The 21,381-nt window shown below is 35.3% G+C and overlaps 1 protein-coding gene and 1 long non-coding RNA gene across 9 annotated transcripts in view; one reads left to right on the top strand and one right to left on the bottom strand.

Moving 5' to 3' along the window:
- LOC139981342 (solute carrier family 4 member 11-like) overlaps positions 1-21,381 on the top strand; it is a 196,503-nt gene that overhangs the window by 43,836 nt on the left and 131,286 nt on the right. For 5 of the 7 annotated variants that reach the window (XM_071993710.1, XM_071993683.1, XM_071993720.1 and 2 more), the window contains one exon: positions 17,076-17,105. The exons of the other annotated variants lie outside the window; for them this stretch is intronic. In XM_071993710.1, the coding sequence (XP_071849811.1) occupies positions 17,076-17,105 (30 nt within the window). The remainder of the gene's footprint in view (positions 1-17,075; positions 17,106-21,381) is intronic. 7 annotated transcript variants of the gene reach the window in all.
- Positions 2,196-20,735, bottom strand: LOC139981407 (uncharacterized). 2 transcript variants are annotated; one of them, XR_011797839.1, is made up of 5 exons: positions 19,389-20,735; positions 16,214-16,257; positions 13,649-13,692; positions 4,159-4,271; positions 2,196-3,780 (listed from the first exon to the last, which is right to left on the bottom strand). It is a non-coding gene; the product is annotated as an uncharacterized lncRNA (long non-coding RNA). The 2 variants fall into 2 exon arrangements; XR_011797837.1 differs by having other exon boundaries at positions 2,196-4,271.

Below are 21,381 nucleotides of genomic sequence, written 5' to 3' on the forward strand. Positions count from 1 at the left end.
TGTACACGGTTATCTTGATACTGTTTTACCGATTGCATCCTCTCGAAGAGAGTCATAAACTACTGTATACCCCACAGGTCTTGGGAATGAGTGAAAGTGTGCAACAGTTAGGGCAGAAGTCATTAGAATGAGACATGGCAAGGAGAATGTGACCTTATGAATGTGTGGTATAAATCCAATAGGTACAGTAAGTGTATTTACAGGACTATACAAAACATGCAAATGTGTTAGTTTTGTTGTCATCAATATGCAAAGTATTAATGTTGTGACAAGGTGAATAGTGAAAATTAATGTTGAAACTACAGCCTGGCAACAGAAATTAGCAGATGGTGCTCCATACAGTAGGGATTAGAGGAAGATGAAGCAATGCCTATAACTTTGCAGATATTTGTCTGTCAGTAAGTGTGTTAACCTGTTAGTACACACTGAAGCTATTATCTTTAGAAGATAGGGTGAGGGAGGGAGGGGGAGGGGAGGGAGGGGGAGGGGTGGGTGGAGGGGTGGGTGGAGGGTAAAGGAGAGATGCTGGTTTGACTCGATCTCACAATTTTTTTTATAGCTTTACATCAGTGAGCCAACATGAAGTCTACTGCATTTATTACAATAAACAAAGTTAAGTTCAGTTTATGATCATAATTTATTGAAATGTACAGCAGTTTAAAGATTAAAGAGGACCATGGTAGCTATACACTTTTCCCTATGTGAGTGTGTGCATGGGAGGGATAAATGGAGGAGCACAGCTAGAGAGGGGGTAGCAAAGCTCAAAATTCAGCTGAAAATCATATATAGCAAAACCTTAGTTCATGTAATACTTTATTTAAGCCCTTGCCTTAAGTAAATTAGTTGGTCAATCCAAAACGATGTTATTCTCACCTCCCCCCCCCCCCCGCCCCCTCCTTTTCTCTCTTCTGAACTATTGTAATGTACATGTGAAGGCTTTGAACCATGCTATTTGCAATATACAGTAGTACAAGTTCTGAAAACTTTGAAAAATATTCTGTAAATGTGACAATTTGGAAAATCCAGAAAAAATGCAAACAGCATCAATATTCAAATATAGCAAAATTAGTAGACCCATTTGTTTTCATTACTTTGCTATAACTTTGTTTTACAATGTGTTATTGCCAACCGATTGGCTTTCTGAAAGGATCATCTGTTATAGTCAGTAATACAGACTATACACTTTAATTTATATCTTGTTTGCCTTCAGCTGTCTTTTCAAGCTGACCATTACATTTTCTTCTGTTATACACAGTATTCTCATTTATCAACCTAAAGTCTTGATGTTAAGTTATACTGTATACCAAATACTCAACAGCTCTTACATATCAAGTCTAGTTTAACCTGTTCATTCAATTTTAAATTCAAATGCCACTTGCTCACTCAGAAATAGACGGTAGCTTTGAATGAGGAAAGTAGGCCCGGAGCAAAGAGGAAGTTACATCTATACCCGGGTATAGTGCAGCACAAGGAAACTGCCCAGTTGTGAACATATGGTATTTTGGGTTTCATGCAAGAAAATTATCACAAATTGGTACTGACATATATAGTTATTAAAGAGAGTTATTGCATTATTCTCTATTTAAACAGACTGCATAAAGTTTTTTAAGTGTTCAGATCTAATTCACTGAAAGTGTATGAACATATACGATCATTTAATCAAGATGACCATATTGAGGTTGTATGGTACTTTTCATTTGTTTTCCATAGATCTTTGCAGTAGGGGAATATTCAAATAGTTACCTAAACTGCAAATGAAATGCATCAACGCTAGCCTAATTTTAACATATCGATGTATTCAAATGCAGTAGCAATAATATATATATAATATATATATAATAATTTAAATCAATCAACTTAACATTATTAAGAATATGTAATGCCTACATACATGTATTATAAGGATAACATATCAGATTTAGCATTATTTAATCAGTTTATTGTACACTGGAAATAAAAACACTGAATGAGCAGATGAAAGTAACACAACTAAAATATTTTATTACTTTGCTCTGTTTAATTGATGCATTAATCTTAACTTCCTCCTTTGAATTTCGCCAAAATATTTTACCAGCCTTTATCCGAGCAACTTCATTTTGTTTTCAAGCACATGCATTGTCAAGCAACGTTTTGGGCTTATAGGCAGCCATTCCAAATGATGCCAAATAAACAACATCATCCACCTCTAACTGGTACTTAGGAGATAATTTATGCCATCCTAGAAACTACTCGGAGCCATTTCTGAGGCTGTATAAAGTTACCTGGATTACTGTTTTTACTGTTTGACTTCAATGAGAAGAATTTTAGAATGACTGATGTTATTGACCATAAATGTTGTATCAGACTTTCACTCTTGTATGTTTTCACACTTCCAGCTTGCTGCAGTTTGCTTTACGATCCGTAATTTACAGTATTGAGTGTTAGACTTCCTCTTGGTATGGTTACATGATATTTACACCGCCACATTAATCATGTGATTAATGGTACCTAGTGTGCTGCGTGCGTACACTGACGAATGAGTTAATTCCTGCGATGAAATATAGTGTTCAATCCAGGTTTGCCATGCACATCGCTCTAATTACGCAGTTTTGTAAGAGCAGTCACTTCCCTCTGAACGATTTGAAGGAAATTTTCATCAGTGTATTAGGCAGATGTTACTCAAGTAGCTTAGTCTTAGTGTAAGCACCTGTTAGTGACGACAGAGTGATAAGGACGCTAATATATTCAAGGAACCCTCAAGAGTTTTAAGAGTGTACAAGCATTAGAACATTTCAGACAAAGTTCTTGCAGCAATGTTCACAATTTCCAGTCAATTTCTTTCCAGCACAGGCATTGTGTGACTGTGATTCTATCTGTTTAGTTTGAAGAGGTTTTGGCAAGCATTTGCTGTCTACATGCATTATTTTGACTATTTTGTTGTTTCAAAATATCAATGTAAATCTGTCTGAGTTTCCACCAAGTACAGGTACATACTGTTTTTAAATATCAGCTAGTAGGCTATCACATGTATAGAGATAATGGTACTGAACATGAATAACATGGATTTATTTCCTTATTGCAAGAAGATGTATATTATACACCGGTTGGTTTTAACCATACAAAGCAAAAAAAAAACATGAGTAGAACGGCATACATATGGAAATCAAACGCAGGGCTACGATACCAATTAAAAATGAGACAAGCAATTTATGTAAATTTACTTTGCTACCTAAACTATGTACAAACTCTGAAAGTACAAATTAAACAAGTGAGTGAATCATGTTTTGTAATTACCATAAATCTCTTAACTATTTAGGTTCTCATACCTTATCCAAAATGTGAAGAATATCTATAGTTTTGATAATAATTGCAATACACATAGTATTTTGTGTTCACATAGATCTCAAACAGTGAAAATTTATTCATCTAACCAAGATGAATGTTTTGATCATGTAGTTTTCATTACTACAGTTTTCAATGGGACTATGGTTTGCACTATTCATTTTCTAACAGCTATGAAAATTGTAATAGCGCAATATCCTGAGGTGCTGAAAATACAGCATGATCCAGACAATGTGAATAGGTTCAAGAGTTACCCTATATTCTGTCCTCGTATTGATGTTTCTGCCATCCAAAGACATTGTTTTTAGTGCTCTTTGAGTTTATGACAATGCCACTAGGCCCATTTACCCATTGAAGTTTACTGAAACCACTTCAGATCACTGCAAACGAGCCTCAGTACATCTACAGCATAACTCCTCCACTAAGTACATGCTGGAACAAAATATCTCCCTAGCTTATCTGTAAAAATGTAAAATTTACATTAACACTTGTCACAACTCTTGATGACATAAATAGCAGGTGATACTTTGCCTAGCCTACTTTAAAAAAATGAAGGCTGAATGTGTTTGTTTACTATACTGAGGATTATCAACAGCTGATTGCACCATTTTCTCTTGACAGTTTAAAGGAAAAACTCGCTAACCATTACACGGTCCGTAACTTGGCCGAAATCTGGTTATGTAAATGTTCATTCTCGCTTTGATAAACATAGTCTCTAGGCTACTGGTGATAATTTATGAAAGGTATTAAAACCATATGAATTCAACAAATTTGGTCACTGATCATTAAAAGATATCCATCTTCTGAGAAGAAAACAGTTGAATTTTGTTACATTACGTGAAAGTCATCATTCATCCTCTTTGTGAGCATCGTTTTATGTTTTCATCATCTCTCCCCGCCGACATGGTGGTGTATAATGAAGGAAAAGTCCCTCTTATGTTTCCTTTTCTCTGTGAAATGCAGAAAATTGTAGAAAAGCGTTTAATTTAGACTATGTATTTATCTTGCTCTGCTGTTATAGATTAAAATATTAGCATCTTATGATTTTTTTGGAACCTGAATGTTTCTGCATGATCTATTTTAGATCAAAATTTAGTTGGAACGAATGCAGCAAAGATTGATTTTTCCTTTCTCTAGAGGTTACAGATATATTAATTGGAGGAAGTGCTCTAGGATATCTTCAGATGATACTAATTTCCCCGAGGCCTCAGATCTGACATACCTCTGAAATTCAAACGAGATGGATGGGGTATCATAGACCTTTGATTGGTCGCCTCATTTAATGGTGAAAATGGTTCTGCACTCTGCAAGTTTGTGAACACATGTGGAAGTTTATTACAGGGAAGCATACATGGGAAAATGAGTGTGTTTTGTGTTGATGCAATGTTGGTGTTAAAGTAACATTCAAACTTTCAAAATAAAAACTTAGAAATGAAGCTTTGTTAGGTGTAGTGAGTAATCAAATATATTAAAAGCATGTATGGCAAAATCAACAATTACTATAAAATTCATTCTTTTATTAGAAACAAAATTGAAAAGATCACTGAAATGTATGGCTAGAGTGGGATTTGATCCATTAACCTCGGGTAATGGTTTTAGTTATATTAAAAAGCTGAATTTCTCTTGAATTTGTTATATTTCCTCCTGCTTTCTGGGTTGTACCAAATCAACGGTCATCAGTATCGGCCAAAAAATTATAGCACACTAAAGTTGCTAGAAGTTTTCTATGGTACTTTCCTGCCGATTCAGGTGCTCAAAATTATTCTCAGACATTAAGGAATGTTAAAAATAGACAATTAAATATCTCAGCCTGGTACAGTAGGTAGCTACAATACTTGTTGAAATTTGGGTGTCTATTATCTGATTTTCTAGTATGTATGGGGGGCAATACTGATGAACCCTAAATTGGAGTATGATCTCTGGTTACTGTGGCTTCTCACTGGCACCTCCCACCCCCCCTCCATACACCCCACCCCAATCAAAGAGATGGCTATAGGTTTGCCACCAACCAAGGTTTGGATAGCTTAGTTGGTAGAGAACAGGGTTCAGGCGCGGCGGAACGTAAAAATTATTGGGGGGGCTAATGTGTGGAGACTATCTAAGCAGAGCGCCACCATCGGTGGGCGCGCAGCGTACAAGAAAATTTTGGGTTTTTTCAAACCCCCAGATGGCCGGAAACGGCACTTCCCGAGTGTTTTATGCTGCGAATACCTAGCCCTTAAATATGGGTCTCAAGCCTGCAATTTCTCAGATTGCACGTAAAAGTCTGTAAAAACATTGTAATTTGTATATTCGATGGTGTTTTAAGAGAGTAGCTATTACTCGTAGTGTACTCGCAAAGAAGTTTTTGAGTGTAGTAAGGGCAGTGGCGGAGCTAGGGGTATTGGTCAGGGGGGGGCAAGAATGGTCTGTAGGGGCGCTTTCGACACTATCTAAGCGGAGCGCCACCACAGGTTGGCGCGGAGCGTACAGAAAATTTCTGAGTAAAGATACTCCCTAGATTGCAGTAAATGACCCTTTCCGGGCCTTGCTAATTTGCAGATAAACGGAGAATAAATAGGTGTCGTCTCCATTTTGTCGGAAAATTACACCAACAGAATATGACAAATGTCAATAGGTATATGAGAGCGCAATAAAATAGTCAATAATCGCGAATAAGTAAAAAGTAGTGAAAAGCTGAAAAGGGCGCCAGCAGTCCATTTGAGTCCGTCAGGGGGGGGGGGCATCCACCCCTGACTGCATCTATGAACGCTTCGCCACTAAAATTATTACACCTATATAGTATATATGTGTGCATCGGACAGATCGACAAGTATGCATTGAAAAATGGGCAGATGCACGTTTCGGAGCCTTGGTAAATATTGGGGGGGCTTATCATGCATTTGCCCCCTCGACTTTTTCATTGGGGGGGCTGAGCCCCCCAAGCCCCCCCGGTTCCGCCGCCACTGACAGGGTTTACAACCTTTAGACAACTGGTTCAAATCCGTTTCTGGCCAAACATTTCTTTGCTTCCGTCTGAGCACCCATTTACAGCTCTCCTATCTATATCTCTCTTACAAAACAAGAAAAACAAAATGTGTTATGTAGAGCTATTCAGCTATAACTCATTTTAATCTTTTTTTTTTGGAATTCATAGATGCCAAGTCACTTGAGGCTGAATGTTCACAATGTCTTTTTATTTCTTTTCTTTTATTTACATGTTAGGGAAAGTGAAACCTGGAAGCTTTCACCCATGCATGGCATTTGTCAAAAAAGAAATTTACTTAACAAGATGTAGTGACAGAATTACTAGAATTGTGGGCTAGTATTTTAACATATTTTGGCAAGCATTCTGCTATTTAAACCAATTTCAATGTGCTAAGAGGTTGCCTTGAACTGATGTAATTATAGAAGGCGGATGTATTTGAACTGTCAGTTATTTGAAAGGTGACTAGAGGTATTTAACAGTGTACCAGATATTTAGAAGAGGATTGAATTATGTTCTAAAACTTTATTGTACAGTAATATAGCACACTCACTATGCCATTTGTAGTAGAATTTTGCCGTTCCCAGTAGTAAAGAAAAGGCACTGGCATTTTTATGCCAGAGAAGAGACATGTTGCTTCATTGTGTTAGCTTGAGAAATATGCCAGTGGGACTTTGACTTTTTAGTAGATTTTTCAGGCTCTTGCATTTTTTATCAAGTGGCTAAAATTCTAGGCCTGCTATCTGTCTGTTTCTCATATCCGGATACTGTAAGTTCAAACCTTTCCAGAGCAGAAAAGCATCATCTAGGTTGAAGGGAAAGCTGCTGCTACAAAGACATGTTCCCAATCATGATTAAAAAATATTCACATTTTTAATTCCCAGATTAATTTTATGGTAAGTACAGTAGGAGTGGGGACATGCTCACAAATATAAATGTAGAGTGGAATTATGTTAGTGGTGTAATATGAAATGGGTAAGTAGGAGTGGGGACATGGCTCACAAATATATGTTAATATAGAGTGGAACTATGTTAGTGGTGTGATATGAAATAGGGTAAAAGAAGGAAATTATACATCATATTATAGTCCAATGAGAAAGAAAGAGAAAGGAGTGAGTAGAGATGTTGTCTATACATCCATATTGGATTTTAAGGTATGTCTTTATTCCATATTCCACACATTCTATGTCCATATTCCTTAAGGTTTAAACCCTTAATGAGTTTGCCTTTCCCCGATAAGTCTAGTTGTTAATGCACAATCCTGGACTTTTTACTCCATACTTCAGTCACGTATATTTTGTCACATTTGCATATCCCATGGTTTCTGTGGTACGTAACTGTCCGTCTAAGTAGCTAATGCATCCATACTTATCATGTTGTGTAGTTTGAGGACATCCCTTGAAATGCATTGTTGCATTCAAAATTATCACTTCAGAAATTCATGTGAGGCAGCCCCCCCCCCAAAAAAAACTGTACATGTAACAAGAACATATACACCCCTCCACCCCCCCCCCAAAAAAAAATAATAGATATAAATGAAAGAGCCAATCATGTGCTGCATAAATCAGTAATGAATAGCAGAATCCAAGGCCATTATTCTAGGTTAATAAGTTCATTCTGAGGCATTGGATTAATTAAATCAGAGACTGAGGCAATTTTTGAGGGACGGAGCGAGATGAGAAAATGTTAGTATACTGACGTACTCATTAAAAGCATGAAACTACATTCAAGCAATTATGCTCTGAATTTTGGAGGGAAATAAAAGAAAATCTGTAAAACAACACCCATAAATTCTTTTTGACAAAATTTTGAATGGGATAAAGTGAAGTATTGCTGTCCCAAGTGTGCTGGGATTAGACAAATAATGTGAAACATTGTTTTCAACCGTCAGACTATTAATTTTTTTTTTCCATTTTCATCCTCAATACATTTTATCCCTATTAGATATTTGATTGCCAAATTTAAATCTTTCTTGTTTGGAAATAAATTTGATGATTTGAATCCCACTTTTGGAAACCTAGCGCATTTGAAAGCTTAAATTTTAGTCAGATTTCTGGTTGCTCTCTGTTGCTTAATAGTTGCCCTTTTGATGATTTTGAATCCCTTTAAATTGCTTATATTAGTAATGCCAGTATCTACATTCTCTATTAAGTTCTTAAGTTCATATTTTCTTCTTCCACCAAAATGATTTACATATATATAGAAATTATTGTTTAAGTTAAATATACAGAATTTTTGTGACAGAAATATTAAAGAAAGCCTCTGGGCCTGATTGATAAGTATCAAGTTCTTACAAAATTGAAGCTTGCAGTTCAAGATTGACTTATCAATGAGTAAATGTTATTTTGTTTTATACAGTAGGATAGAAATCAAATACTGTGGCTTTTAATACTGAATCATATTTCTCTGTTATGAGCTTATTATATTAATGCTAAAGAAAGCTTAAACTTAAGGGGTTAGTTCCTAATATTTTTTCCAATTTGTCATACATCACTTTCATCATATTCAGAGGACAAAATTACATCTTTATGCTGAAAAGTTCAAGTCGTCATTTGGGATTTAAACGAATGAATGTCTCCCTCATAAGTTTAGAATAATATATTTAATCAAGACATATCAAATTCACCAAACCAATTTTCAACAAAAAGAATTGGGGGTTTTCCCAGTAATTATTGTGCAATATCAAAAACCTCAGTTGCAAAATGCTAACAGAAACTGGGCACTCTATGGTTGCCAATGAGCACTTTATTTAAACTGTAAACTTAACAAATGATAATATGTTAATAAATTTATTTTCAAGAGCTGAGCTCTCTATTAAACATGTTTAAAATATCAATAGAGACCTCTGCTGTTGCAGGTGGTTCCATGTGATGGAGGTGCTAGTTTGGTTAGCATTTATGCTAACAGGTCAATGTAATTTATTTTGCACGTTAGTATACCTATATATACCACACAGCTATAAAAACTGTTTGAAATGTATTACCCTGCGGACCAGTGCACCTAACTTCTAGATTTTACAATCAGACCCTTGATAGTATGAACAAACTCCTTTGCATCAAGGTTTATATTAATGAGAGCTATATCCCTTCAAAAGTTCAGTTCAAATACAAAGACATATCGCTCTTTGTCATCTAGGTAAAGCCGGTATTAGGTCGTTTCCATCAATCACAGCCTTCCACAAGGATGGGAAGCAGGCCAAGCTATCAATATTTACATGTCAAGACTTTTATAGGCAAGCAAGTTAATGTCAGCAGTGATAAAAATGCCCCTAAATCTTCAAACAGAATTTTGTTCGAATATCATCAGGGTCAGTTTTGCTCTGGCTAATTGTTAAGTGTAACAAGTCATGGTTATTTGTTACTTTCAACAGTATCTACAACTTTTTCTAACTTGAGCCTTATAGAGCTGTTTTAGCCTTGTTCGCATTTGAGATTGCAATGGGTATATCAGGGTTTTGTTTTCCCTTGGGTATGTAATAAAGTTGACTATGAACGCATTCATATTGAAAATAGATGCTGGATCAATGTTAAGCCATCGGCGTATACATTTACCTGGACCAACTATGTCTATGAGGAGACGTGCAAGAAAAACGTACTAACCACGGACAGTCATGTGACATGCTCCTTTGTAGCACTCAACTCTTATTGTACTCCTTGAATGTATATTCTTCAACAACTAATGTCCTGATATTATAGCTACAGTACCATATTCCTTGCAAAGCTACGCGAACAATGGAATCTAGGAAGTGGTACATTTTTCTAATGTTTATTGTAATTTTCAATTAAAAATTGCCATTTTGAGTATTTTCTTTGAAACAATCTAACTCGCAGCTGGAATATACTCATCTTAATAGATCTCTACACAAATGTAAAGACAAGAGAAGCAGACGACAGGATTCATTGTTCCTTAGCAACACAAGGCTCCTTGCCGTTTATACATATACAGTATATACATTAACCGTTTATGATATGATAGGAGTGGCGGTGATAACCAATCTATAAGGCTCTGACATAAGATGTCAGAATAATAGCCAGGTTCCATGCAGATCTAGCTTTTCATGAGATGGAAAGATCTCAACAATGTTGTCATCCAAACCTAAGTTAATCCTAAATTCACTGTAAATGCCATTTAAGTTTGGTACTATTGTCTACGAAACAGTATTCATTTGAACTGGTAAAAAGGTTAAATAATACGTTAGTAGCATCTGGGTGCATGTCTCACGACCCACCATGGTTGGTACATTTCATACTGTGGAGTGAATGTTCCAGGTTATGTTAAGTTCAATTCGTTAATTAAACAGTATGTTATGCAAGGACAAAAAGGGCAGTATATATGACTGTTTACAAGTCAATTAGCTAGTTATAGTAAACAGTTCATCCACTTTTACACTCGCACTGCTCTGAGTTTATGTGGCGGTGAAAATGGTAACGTAACAGGAGTTCTCGGTTGCTAGATGCTCTCACAATTGCACATAGTTTGTTAATATCATATTTAAATTACATTAAAAACCACAAACAACCTTTTGATATATATATAACCATGCACAGGCAGGAGTACATTCTGAACTTGGAAACTTCAAGGGAAGGAGAGTTCGACATATCGGCATTGTCATTCTTCCCCTTCATCAATTATACCACTTGACACCTAACGAAGCTTTTTGCATGATATCCACAACAACTTTACCAACAGCCCAAGTATTACCCAACATGATATTGCAAGTACTCAAATTAAAATGTGCACTCCTGAAAATTTCCACCAAGCCTAGTATTCTACAGATCGAGTGTTTAATGAAATGATAACAATTTTCAACATTATTCCGTTGCCAAGACACTTTTCCATATTATATTTAAGGATCACATAAATTGAAAACAACTACAAAAATCTTATTTATTTGTAACTATATTTATTCACAGTGAAAACTTGGCTAACCAAGCTTTAAGTTGTAGGATTTTGGTATCTAATACTATCCTGAAATTTGTCCACAAAATTAATACAGAAGGACTGCTTTAAAAGGAAAAGTGATCGGTCTTCCTATTTCTGGAATTAACTTTCGGGGGCATGCTACAGAATATTTTAAATACTGTAAGCGAATGTACACTGTGCATATATGGTCAAAACAAGACTGCGATGTACTGTAGGAATACAAGGCAGCAGACCACGCCATAAAGCTTTCGTGCAGTATGTCTGTAACACAATAATTCAATAAATAAACTTATAGCAAAGTTACAATGTACACAAAATCTAAACCCATTAAAGTGACATAGTTCTTATGTAAATTTCATTTTGGTAAATTACTGTTTCTTCCTTCTATTTATGTAACTTTATTCTAGCCCTTTGCAATATTCTTGTAAATAATTATTTTTCTGAGTGAAAAACTCTTTGGAGATTATTAATCAAATTCTTAAATAAAATTATGATTAGTAAGGTTGGTAAACCCCCAGTTTGCTCTTACTAGTTGGTGTTACAGATTCATATAAAAACAAATGTGTCAAAGGATGCTCAGCTATCTGTTTCATCCGATATTAACTGCCAACTCATTTTACTTTAAGAAGTGGCTTTATACGCTATTTTATAAGAAATTCTGACAAGTTTACAAAGGGCAATTTTTCTCTATAACTGATATGACAAGGTCAAATTTCATTTAAATAGTAATTATATAGTTGATTTGCCTGATGGTGCAACAAACACATTTAACCTCTCTGTAATGTGCAAACTGTATTAATTTAATTGAAGTGCTAATATTATTGTTGAAGAATGATTTAAACCTTTATACTGTACTGTTCTTTCATGTCATCCATAATTACCAAAAAATGTGAACCTTGAATATTTGTATGTAGTTTCAGAATTAATTGTAAAAATTGCTAATGTTTAGGCATCAGGTGTTATTGTAGCCACTACATAAATTCTTGGTTCTTTAGAACCAACAAACTATTCAAGTACCTTTATTTTAATTTCAGCTTGTTTTGAAAGTTCTATTTGTTCAGATGATGTGAAATTGAATTCAATCTTATCATCTGCTCAAAGATGAGCAGAGCAGAGCGGAGCATTTTGGCTATCCTAATATCAAAATGACCGTAACTGACCTTATAGTTAAGCGAAATGAAAAAGACAATGAAATGTGATATGGTTGCAGCAGTTTTTAGTTAATCAATTTACGTCTGTGAGGAGACATCATTTGAAAGGAGAGCCTACAAATGCTTGACTGTCAGTCTGGTCTCTTACAACAGTATAAGCCTTTCCAGGATTTATAAATATTGGTCTATATGAGAAACAAAATTTATAAAAAGTCTGAAGTTTGCTTTCAGATCAGTTGCCAAAAGCTTGCTTTAAGTTTGCAAAGTTAGCAAAGCATATTAACACAATATTGAAATAAATTTTAAATACAATGTGAAGGTTGGTATAAAGGGACTCGATCTTGGCCTCTGTTTGTGTATTTTGATGGGCCAAGGGAAACAATGTAAGGAAATCAGATTGACCAGTTCACCACTGCTAGAACAAATGCATAAAAATTACAGTACATAACAAACTAGTCCATTATTCTAGTCACATAAATATTAAATTGTCTTCTTTGCTACGATAAAGTAGGGTAAAGTTTATCACACAGACATTAAGTGTTAAAATAGATCATGGCTGACCATTATCTGAATTTCTAGCATATTTGTGGATGAAAAATTAGGATCTTGAAAGGTCCTACCTAACTTTTCTGAGGGATCTCATTGACATTTAAGGATGGGGTACAGTTAGTTTCAGTCAGGGAAAAAAAATCAATAGGATGATCCATAGTAAGGGTTTAAAAGTTTTAAACACTTGACCAGTTCTTATCTAACAATTTTGTTATGTTGTTAGTAATGAATCAATGACCAATCCTCTTTTCTCTCTCTATTTCCCTCCCTGTTCAATTGTCACTAATGTAAACAATTGGTTTTGCCAACAGATTATCTAGAAAGCATTTTTCCTCTCTTCTACTGACAAGTGAATCACATGTCTTAACAATCTTAACTTGGTTTCACAAAAACCAGCTCTGTCTTTAAACAGATTTATTAGTACAATTCCTTTACTTTGTGTAACTGTTGAAAATGAACAAGCAACTTTGCACACTCTCTTGGACTGTCATATATGTCTAGCTAGCTTCAAGTAGATGACTGTCCTCATACATACAATAATGTTTCAGACCTTACTTTACCTTGCTTTCCAAAAAATCAATTTTGTGTCAATTGTTATTGAGGTGTCGTGTAAAAATGTTCATCAAAGAAAATAAAAGAGAAATTTTCATGATCATGAGAAGATAGTATTAACATGCTTTATCTTGCAGTATGGAATTCTTGAAAGCCTCAAGGAGGTTAGAAATGAAACTCTACTCACCCAGTAGAGTTTGTTGACGCAGCTGGATAAGGTGTCATTCAGCGCTTCGTAAAAAGCAAGTGTATTAAATTAGAAAGGGGGGAAGAAAAAATAAGACTCGCATCAAACTGCACATTGATCCACGGTAAAAATTCTTCAGGCATAAATTTCAGTGTGGCTGGCTATTAACTGTTCACCTCGAAGAAAAATGTATCTGATACTCATGTGGTCGTATAAAGAATATGTTAACTGTTTTTTTCTTCTCCCTTTTCTTTATTGATGGAATTTAAATACATACAGTAGCAAGAACACATATGTGACATTAAGCATGAGACAAACAACGAGTATATAGTTGCAGTAACCGAACGGCAATGCAATAATCAATATTTACAGACGTTTCAGCATACTTGGTTTACATTCCAAATGTTGTAATTGTTTCAAATGTTTATTTCAATTTGGAAAGAAAATTAAACTTTGAAAAGTAAAATATTTTTCATTGGTAGTTAAATCATTGTATGTCAATGAGATTAGGGATGCATGAAAAACATTGTAAATGCTATTGATTTGCTATGCTTTAGTGCAAAAGATAACTGTTTCAAACAGAAAACCTAGCTAAATAACCAAGTTATATATAGCAAAGTTAATATCATAGAAAACTAAAGCTAGTTGGATTGATAATTAACAAGGTCACTGCATGATACAGCATAATAAGAAGTCTTTATTTAATGTACTGTTCAGTTTTGATATGGATGAACATAGCATGACCAAGTCTTGGCCCAGTATATATAGCAGTCCTGGTATATTTCAAATATGTAACATGTTAAAATATGACAGGAGGCCCCAAAACTCCATGGTCATAATTCATTTTGCAAAGTTGAAAAGGTATGCTTTTTAATCACAGATCTATGTTATCTGAAATATATAAGCAATTTTAGTTTGCTATGTTTTTGTACCAATAATTATTACCCTTTTCAAGCTCGTTGGGTTCAGACAGAGATGACATGGGAGCACACTAAAGAGCTGTATGTCAGACTAAAATAACAATAAAATTAAATAATAAATATCTGTCATTGTATATTATTATCCTGTCAATTATAGTTTGCTTTTTTGTTCTTTTTATAACTTTACATGTCAGTAGATCACTTGGAAAGTTTGGAGAACCAGCTCTCATATTCTTATGGAAATAATGTAAAGCAATTCCAGTTACCTTAAATTAAGTTGCCAAATTCTATGCAAGCAAAAAATATGCAGCTATTTATATCAGGGAGTTGTTATGGAACAACTCACTGTTTATATCAGTTGGCTTGGCAATTACAACCAAATTAACATAGCATAGTGTGAATTTTCATTTTCTGTTTGAATTGCCCACAGGTCAACGTCACCTGTCTATGACACTTAGACCTAAAATAACTTACAGTACAGTACAGTACAGTACAGTACAGTACAGTACAGTACAGTACAGTACAGTAATAAAGTACAGTACGTGTCTAAATTCTTTAGCCTTTCAGGAATTGTAGAATGAATGTGTTAAAAATTCTGCAAAGGTGTTACAACTTGAAAGGTTACAGAGAGCACACTATGAAGATGCATATAAATTTCAAAAAATAATGTCAAAAGAGGGAAATTGTAAACATATCTATCCTAAAGTAGGCTTATTTGAATTAATTAAAGCTATGAAACCAATAGTATATTATTCAGAGTGCTATGAAGTATGTACGATCCAACAATGGATTACTAACCATTTCAGGGTTGTTAATACCCCTAGTAAAGTCTTATAGTATTGTCCTGTGTAGCAAAGTTGATTCAAAATATGATTATTTCATATGATCATATTGTTTGTGAAAGTACATTGTGCAACAAAAATGCGTGTGTCATCTGGGGACAACACATCAACTGTTTTCAGCAAGGCAGTTAAGACACATGTCACTTCAAGTTGTTCCATTCTTCAATTGAAATACCCTTCCTACTCTCAAAGTTGCACAAACGCTTTTGAACAACCCACAGACTGTCTTGATTAAAATGTTTGCTCACCTGAGTTATACCCAGCTGATGATTCGTAAACATACAGCCAAATTATCCCCCCCCCCTCCCCCATTTTTATAGATATTAAATGTAAAAACAATTTTTGCTTGAAATTATTTAATTAAAACTAGATAGAATGTTGATTGGTTGCATTGAATGGTTGTTAAAGCATTTGCACAGTTTATGTTTACCTAGAGTGTAGGGAGTAAAAAAATTATCTGCAGGTTTGAGGCTTATTGATTTGTTTTTGCATAGCAATATTCAAAATATGATGGTTTTGTGTAGGTATATAAATCTTAATTGCAAATTTGTGTAGCAATTTGACTATCCCGCATAGTATTTTGATATGCTATATGATATAGCAGATAAATCATTCCATGAAGAGTAGAATACATGTTTTAGATCACTATAGGTATTGTATCAGCATGTGCTACTACTACTAAGTGCTACTACTACTAATACAGTGGATTTATATAGCACAAAATAAAAAATGAAAAGGGTAGCTGCTATAGCCGCCTAACAAAACAAGTTAATCGCAATCAAAAGAACATGACATGAACTTACTATTATATATTCCTTTGATATTCTTTGCTGACGTGATGTTAAAGCTATACAGGGATGTAAGTCTTCCGTATTTTTACGGAAATCCGGTTTTTTTTTCAGGGATGTAAGTCTTCCGTATTTTTACGGAAATCCGTTTTTTTTTTAATTCCAATAAAGTTCCACAAAATTGTTCGAATATCAAAGACACAACGCGGCAAAAATGCCTGGCCCGTTGCAGCAAGCTAACTTCAACTTTCACTCATCGATCAATCAAAATACCATTCCTGTTTCGCATCATCGCATTGCACTGTACAACATTGTGCCATGTGAATATCGTTGCGTACGTGCGAACTTCAATTCGCCATAGCTCATTTCTGTCGTTGAAAAACCTTGCCTAATTCACGTTGATTGGACTGCTAATTGATATCTTCGTAACTGCTGGTGCTCGACATAACTTTCGGAATTAACGCTTGTGATATTTGTGAGCGGCGGAAATCTACGGGATACGCATATGAAAGTCGATATTTGTGATCGCATTCGAATGTGAGACTGTTTTTTATTCCATAGTTCGCTGCGACGTATTCGTAACTTTGAGCTAGCCTAACATAACGATAGTGTGTAAGTAGTAAGAACTAGGGGTAAGATGTGTTAGCGCTAATACTTCTGAGCTAGCCTAACACAACGATAGTGTGTAAGTAGTCAAAGCTAGGAGTAGGATGTGTTAGGACGGCATTCACCCGGGGTCTCCGAATAGTTTTCCGTTTTTTTTTTTTGGCTGCACTTACATCCCTGGCTATATAATGTAATAAAATACAACAAAGTAATGAACTCATAACATGGATATAGGTCTAATATGCATTAAATATGTATCTGCTCCCTGCAGGCATCATTGATCAGCTGTCTTCAAATACAGGTAGGCCTCTGTTAATACATTGTGTGCTGCATCTCCTCTTCTGTATATTCATGTTTCACAGTTTGCCTTCTTCAATTAGGCCAAGGTTTATATCTTTTCTTTAAGATATATGGTAAATAAAAAAGAAAGATTGAAAAAGAGTTCTCATTGATATGTATATAAACTATAAACAATCGATCAATGCAAATTTTGCTCAAGATTGAGTGTTTCAATGTCAAATATCACATAAACCAAAGTCTCTATGAAAACATTCCCTGCAGAGCAGCGGAAAAACAACTTTCTTATTTAACATGCACCCTGTACATAGAGCACTGACCAAATGAATGTATTAAGAGATCTAGCAAGGTTGACTAAAGTGCTAGCACTCACCTCATTTTATTTAAAACTTTAGAAGCACTTCATTGAATTAATTCAACCCAGTGGGCAAAGTTGCTATGCCGATAGTGCCCATACATGTATTAATGACCATGCATATCTAAATTTGCATACTGTAGGTTTGCTGAAATTTATGGAGATATTGTGTGATTATAAGAAACAGTGGGATATTCCAATGGATTTTAAAAGACATAGAATCATGATATTTGAGTGTCTCAAGATCTGTTGTTGACTGGAACAAAAGATGGTATGTCATGCAACAAAGGCCTATTAATATCATAATTCATCAACATGCACACATATTAAAAATTGAAGAACAAACAGTTTGGGTTAATTACAAATTATATTGTCAAATACTTTTATATGCTTTTGTGTTTCTTTTCTTAAAAGCATGAAGACAAGTAAGCCCCTAATTCATAGTTTATCAAAATTCATGTTTTATTGTAATCTTGATTTCATGTCTTGCACATTTCACTATTTTAATATAGGTTGCTGTTTACAACATTAAGATTACTGAGTGCTAATTACTAACATTGTAACGACGCCTTTTCCACCCTTTCCGGTCCTCTTTTTTCATTGTTCATCCCTATACCTAAGGGTAGCACTTTTTAAAGCTTGTACCGTAACTGGAGGTGTATGGTAACTTCCCATGTCCCCCAATTTCGCGTACAGTATTATATGTAACTGTACAGATAGACACCATAGTTGCCGTGTTAGAAAGTCAAGTTGTGTCAACCACTTTTTCTATCCCAATTTCAATCTACAAAGCCTAAGTAACGAAAACAACCAGACTTGCCACAGATGAACAAGGAAACATCCATTTGAAAACATTTTGTGGAATATTTCACCCATTTAGCAGAATATTACTGCAAACTTGTACGAAGTTAGGGAACTATATTTCCTTGCTGTTTGTGGCAGAACCTTTTCAAAGTATTGATAGACACATATAGCTGAAGGATAGAATTAAACCATACTGAGCTAAATCCAGGGATTGTCATCACCGCTAACCTTTGAAAGAACATTAATGCCCGTACTACTGTATACATACTACATAATACAGTAGGTATGTTAAAATGTACGTCAAGAATTGATCCCTTTATAATGACGCGTCCCCACTTTAATTACAGTCTAGTTCTAGCTGTACTCAAATTATCACAAATCAAATATCAAATGCACTTTTATGGAGGTTGTCTCTATCAAAAGAGCTGTGATAGTTATATCCCCCCACCCCTTCCCCTCCCACCACCAAACAAAATATGTATATATTTTGAGCTATTATTAATATTCTCTCCTGTGTTAGGATGGATATGAACTTTAACGACTATAATATAATACTTATCTGCATGCCATTAATGAAGTATTGCGGCACTCAGTGTTTCACTAGCCTGCTTACAGGTTGCTATGTTCGAGAGGTTCTAAATGTAAAGAGCTTTAATCTCACCGGGGGAGATGGTAGGGCAAATCCCTTGCAATTATGTCCTTGTTTTACAGTTACATGCACAGACAAGTTAGATTTCCTGGAAGTTGAAATCATCACTTAATAGAAAATTGAACAAGACGGAGGCTCCCTTCAGTGTTATGGATTATTTTCGACGTTAATGTTCATATCTCAATTTCAAAAGACTGAAGTCATTGTGTGGATGGGCTTGTCAGGCATCTGGGGAATCAAATCCAACAACCATCTTTAGCTGCTATGATAGAGATACTTGTAATGAAAAGTTCTCACAATATATCTATCAACATATATCTACAGAAAACTTGCTATATATCATTGAGATGTCGGAATTCAAATGCTGCGTTAGTGGGTTAAATCCTCCCCACCCCCCCCAATATGTGATGTCCTAGTACCACTAGGATGTGATAACTTTCACCTTTCCTTTTTATTTCTTTGTATACTCTCAAGGTTACCTTCAATTTTGATGCTGGCTGAGACCAGCATCTGCTCTCGTTGTCAAGATCAACTTCTATAGTGTAAATATGCATCAATTTGACATGAGATATCCGGTTATTTAACCTGGTACCTAGCATATGGTTGTCTGTCTTGCGGGAAGACTTGAGTGATGAACTGCCATCGGTTTTTGTTTGTTTAATCGCACCATACTGGTGAAGCCCTGCTCCATATTTCTCGGTTATCAAGAAAATCACATTTCATACTATCCTGGGTTCTTTCCATTGAGTAACTTTGTGTTAATTCTTCGTGTTCGCCAATCTTCCTTATGTGCTTGCAACTTATTTTACTCAGCACATACCCGGCTATAGGCCTAGCCTAGTAAAGGTACTTCGCTGTTGTGTAAATGTCAGTACTACGTACAAGAGTATACAGTCTTGTATTACATGTGTACTAGTATAGTACTGTAGCACATGCACAGCTAACGGCAACCATGGCAACATCACAGCTTTATTTGGCAGTCCACATTTGCGCAAAGGACACTCCCAGTCCCATTATACTGGTAACATCCGGTTAGAGATATGGGAGGATCTGAGTATGACTTACATGTAAACGCGTCTGGATCAACATTTTATTACACCCTGTAGATATCACAAGGGCAGATAATATCAGTGGATATAGTGTAAAACCACCCACTGATACCTGTGCCAGTATTTTGCCATGGCTAATTACTGTAAACTTATTTATTCAGCATTCGTAAAGAAAATAAGCATTTAAGATCTGAAGAGTTGAAAAGTTGAAAATATTGCAGGTGGTATGGTAGTATAGGGTAATCTACATAGCAGAAATACAGATTCAGAAAACAGATATTGCATGCTAATAAATTCACGTCAAGGAGAGAGGTACGAAAAATAAACAATGCAATATACTGTGCCAAGCTTGAAATATCACTTGTGCAATGCATTGTGTCAGTTTAACTTAGAACAGTACACTATATACAGCCACATTTAAATCACAGCCATTATTCAGTCACAGGTCTCTGAGAAAATCATTCTCTTTGCACATCGATGAGTGAGACAATCATGTTAACTAGTTTTTTTGAAATCGGTAAATGTAAAGGAAAAGACATGTCAAACAATCAATCGTCAAAAGTTTGAACAATCACAGGAATCCCATTGAGGCCTTATCACAGTCAGTGATCCATAAAACATAAGGTTGGAGAGATGCTTACCATTTATGGTAAAGAAGTTTTTTTAAATTTTTGAGAGGTAAAAATGATTCATTTAAAAAATGAAACTGGCAAATAATTGCTTCCTAATGTGTTGAGTTTCAAGAAGAAAGAAAGCATTTGCCACACTTCACAGGGTTTTAACCATAGGCGTAGGAGCCTAATTTGATTTGGGGGGGGGGGGGGCTGTAACGACTTGCCCGAAAAATATAACTGAAATTTTTCGAGCGATCCGCGCACGTTCAACATGTTATTGTGCATTTCATATAGGCATTCATCGGTTATTACATCACGTGCCAATAACATACAATCATTTTCCGTCTTATTATCCTTCCATATTGGTTAAAATTATTGGGGAATTTGTTACAACAATAATGATCATAATAATATAAGTTTAACCATTGAAAAACACATTGCAAAATATTCTTCTTTCAGTAGGTGCCCGAAAAATTCTCAGCATATTGACCGAATTTTCACCAAAAAAAGTGAAAAACACACTGCAAATTATTCTTTTTTCAGTAAGTGCCTGAAAATTCTCAGCATATTGCCCGAATTTTCACCCAAAAAAGTGAAAAACACACTGCAAATTATTCTTTTTTCAGTAGGTGCCCGAAAAATTCTCAGCATATTGCCCGAATTTTCACCAAAAATTTTGGTTGGGGGGGCTGCAGCCCCCTCAGCCACCCCCCCCGCCTCCTACGCCTATGGTTTTAACCAGGGTTTTACAATACATAAAATGACTATAGGTCTGGGCCAGTGATACCACTCTTACTTTGGTGTAATTA

The sequence above is a fragment of the Apostichopus japonicus genome, chromosome 2 (assembly GCF_037975245.1).
Source record: "Apostichopus japonicus isolate 1M-3 chromosome 2, ASM3797524v1, whole genome shotgun sequence".
NCBI lineage: Eukaryota > Metazoa > Echinodermata > Holothuroidea > Aspidochirotida > Stichopodidae > Apostichopus > Apostichopus japonicus.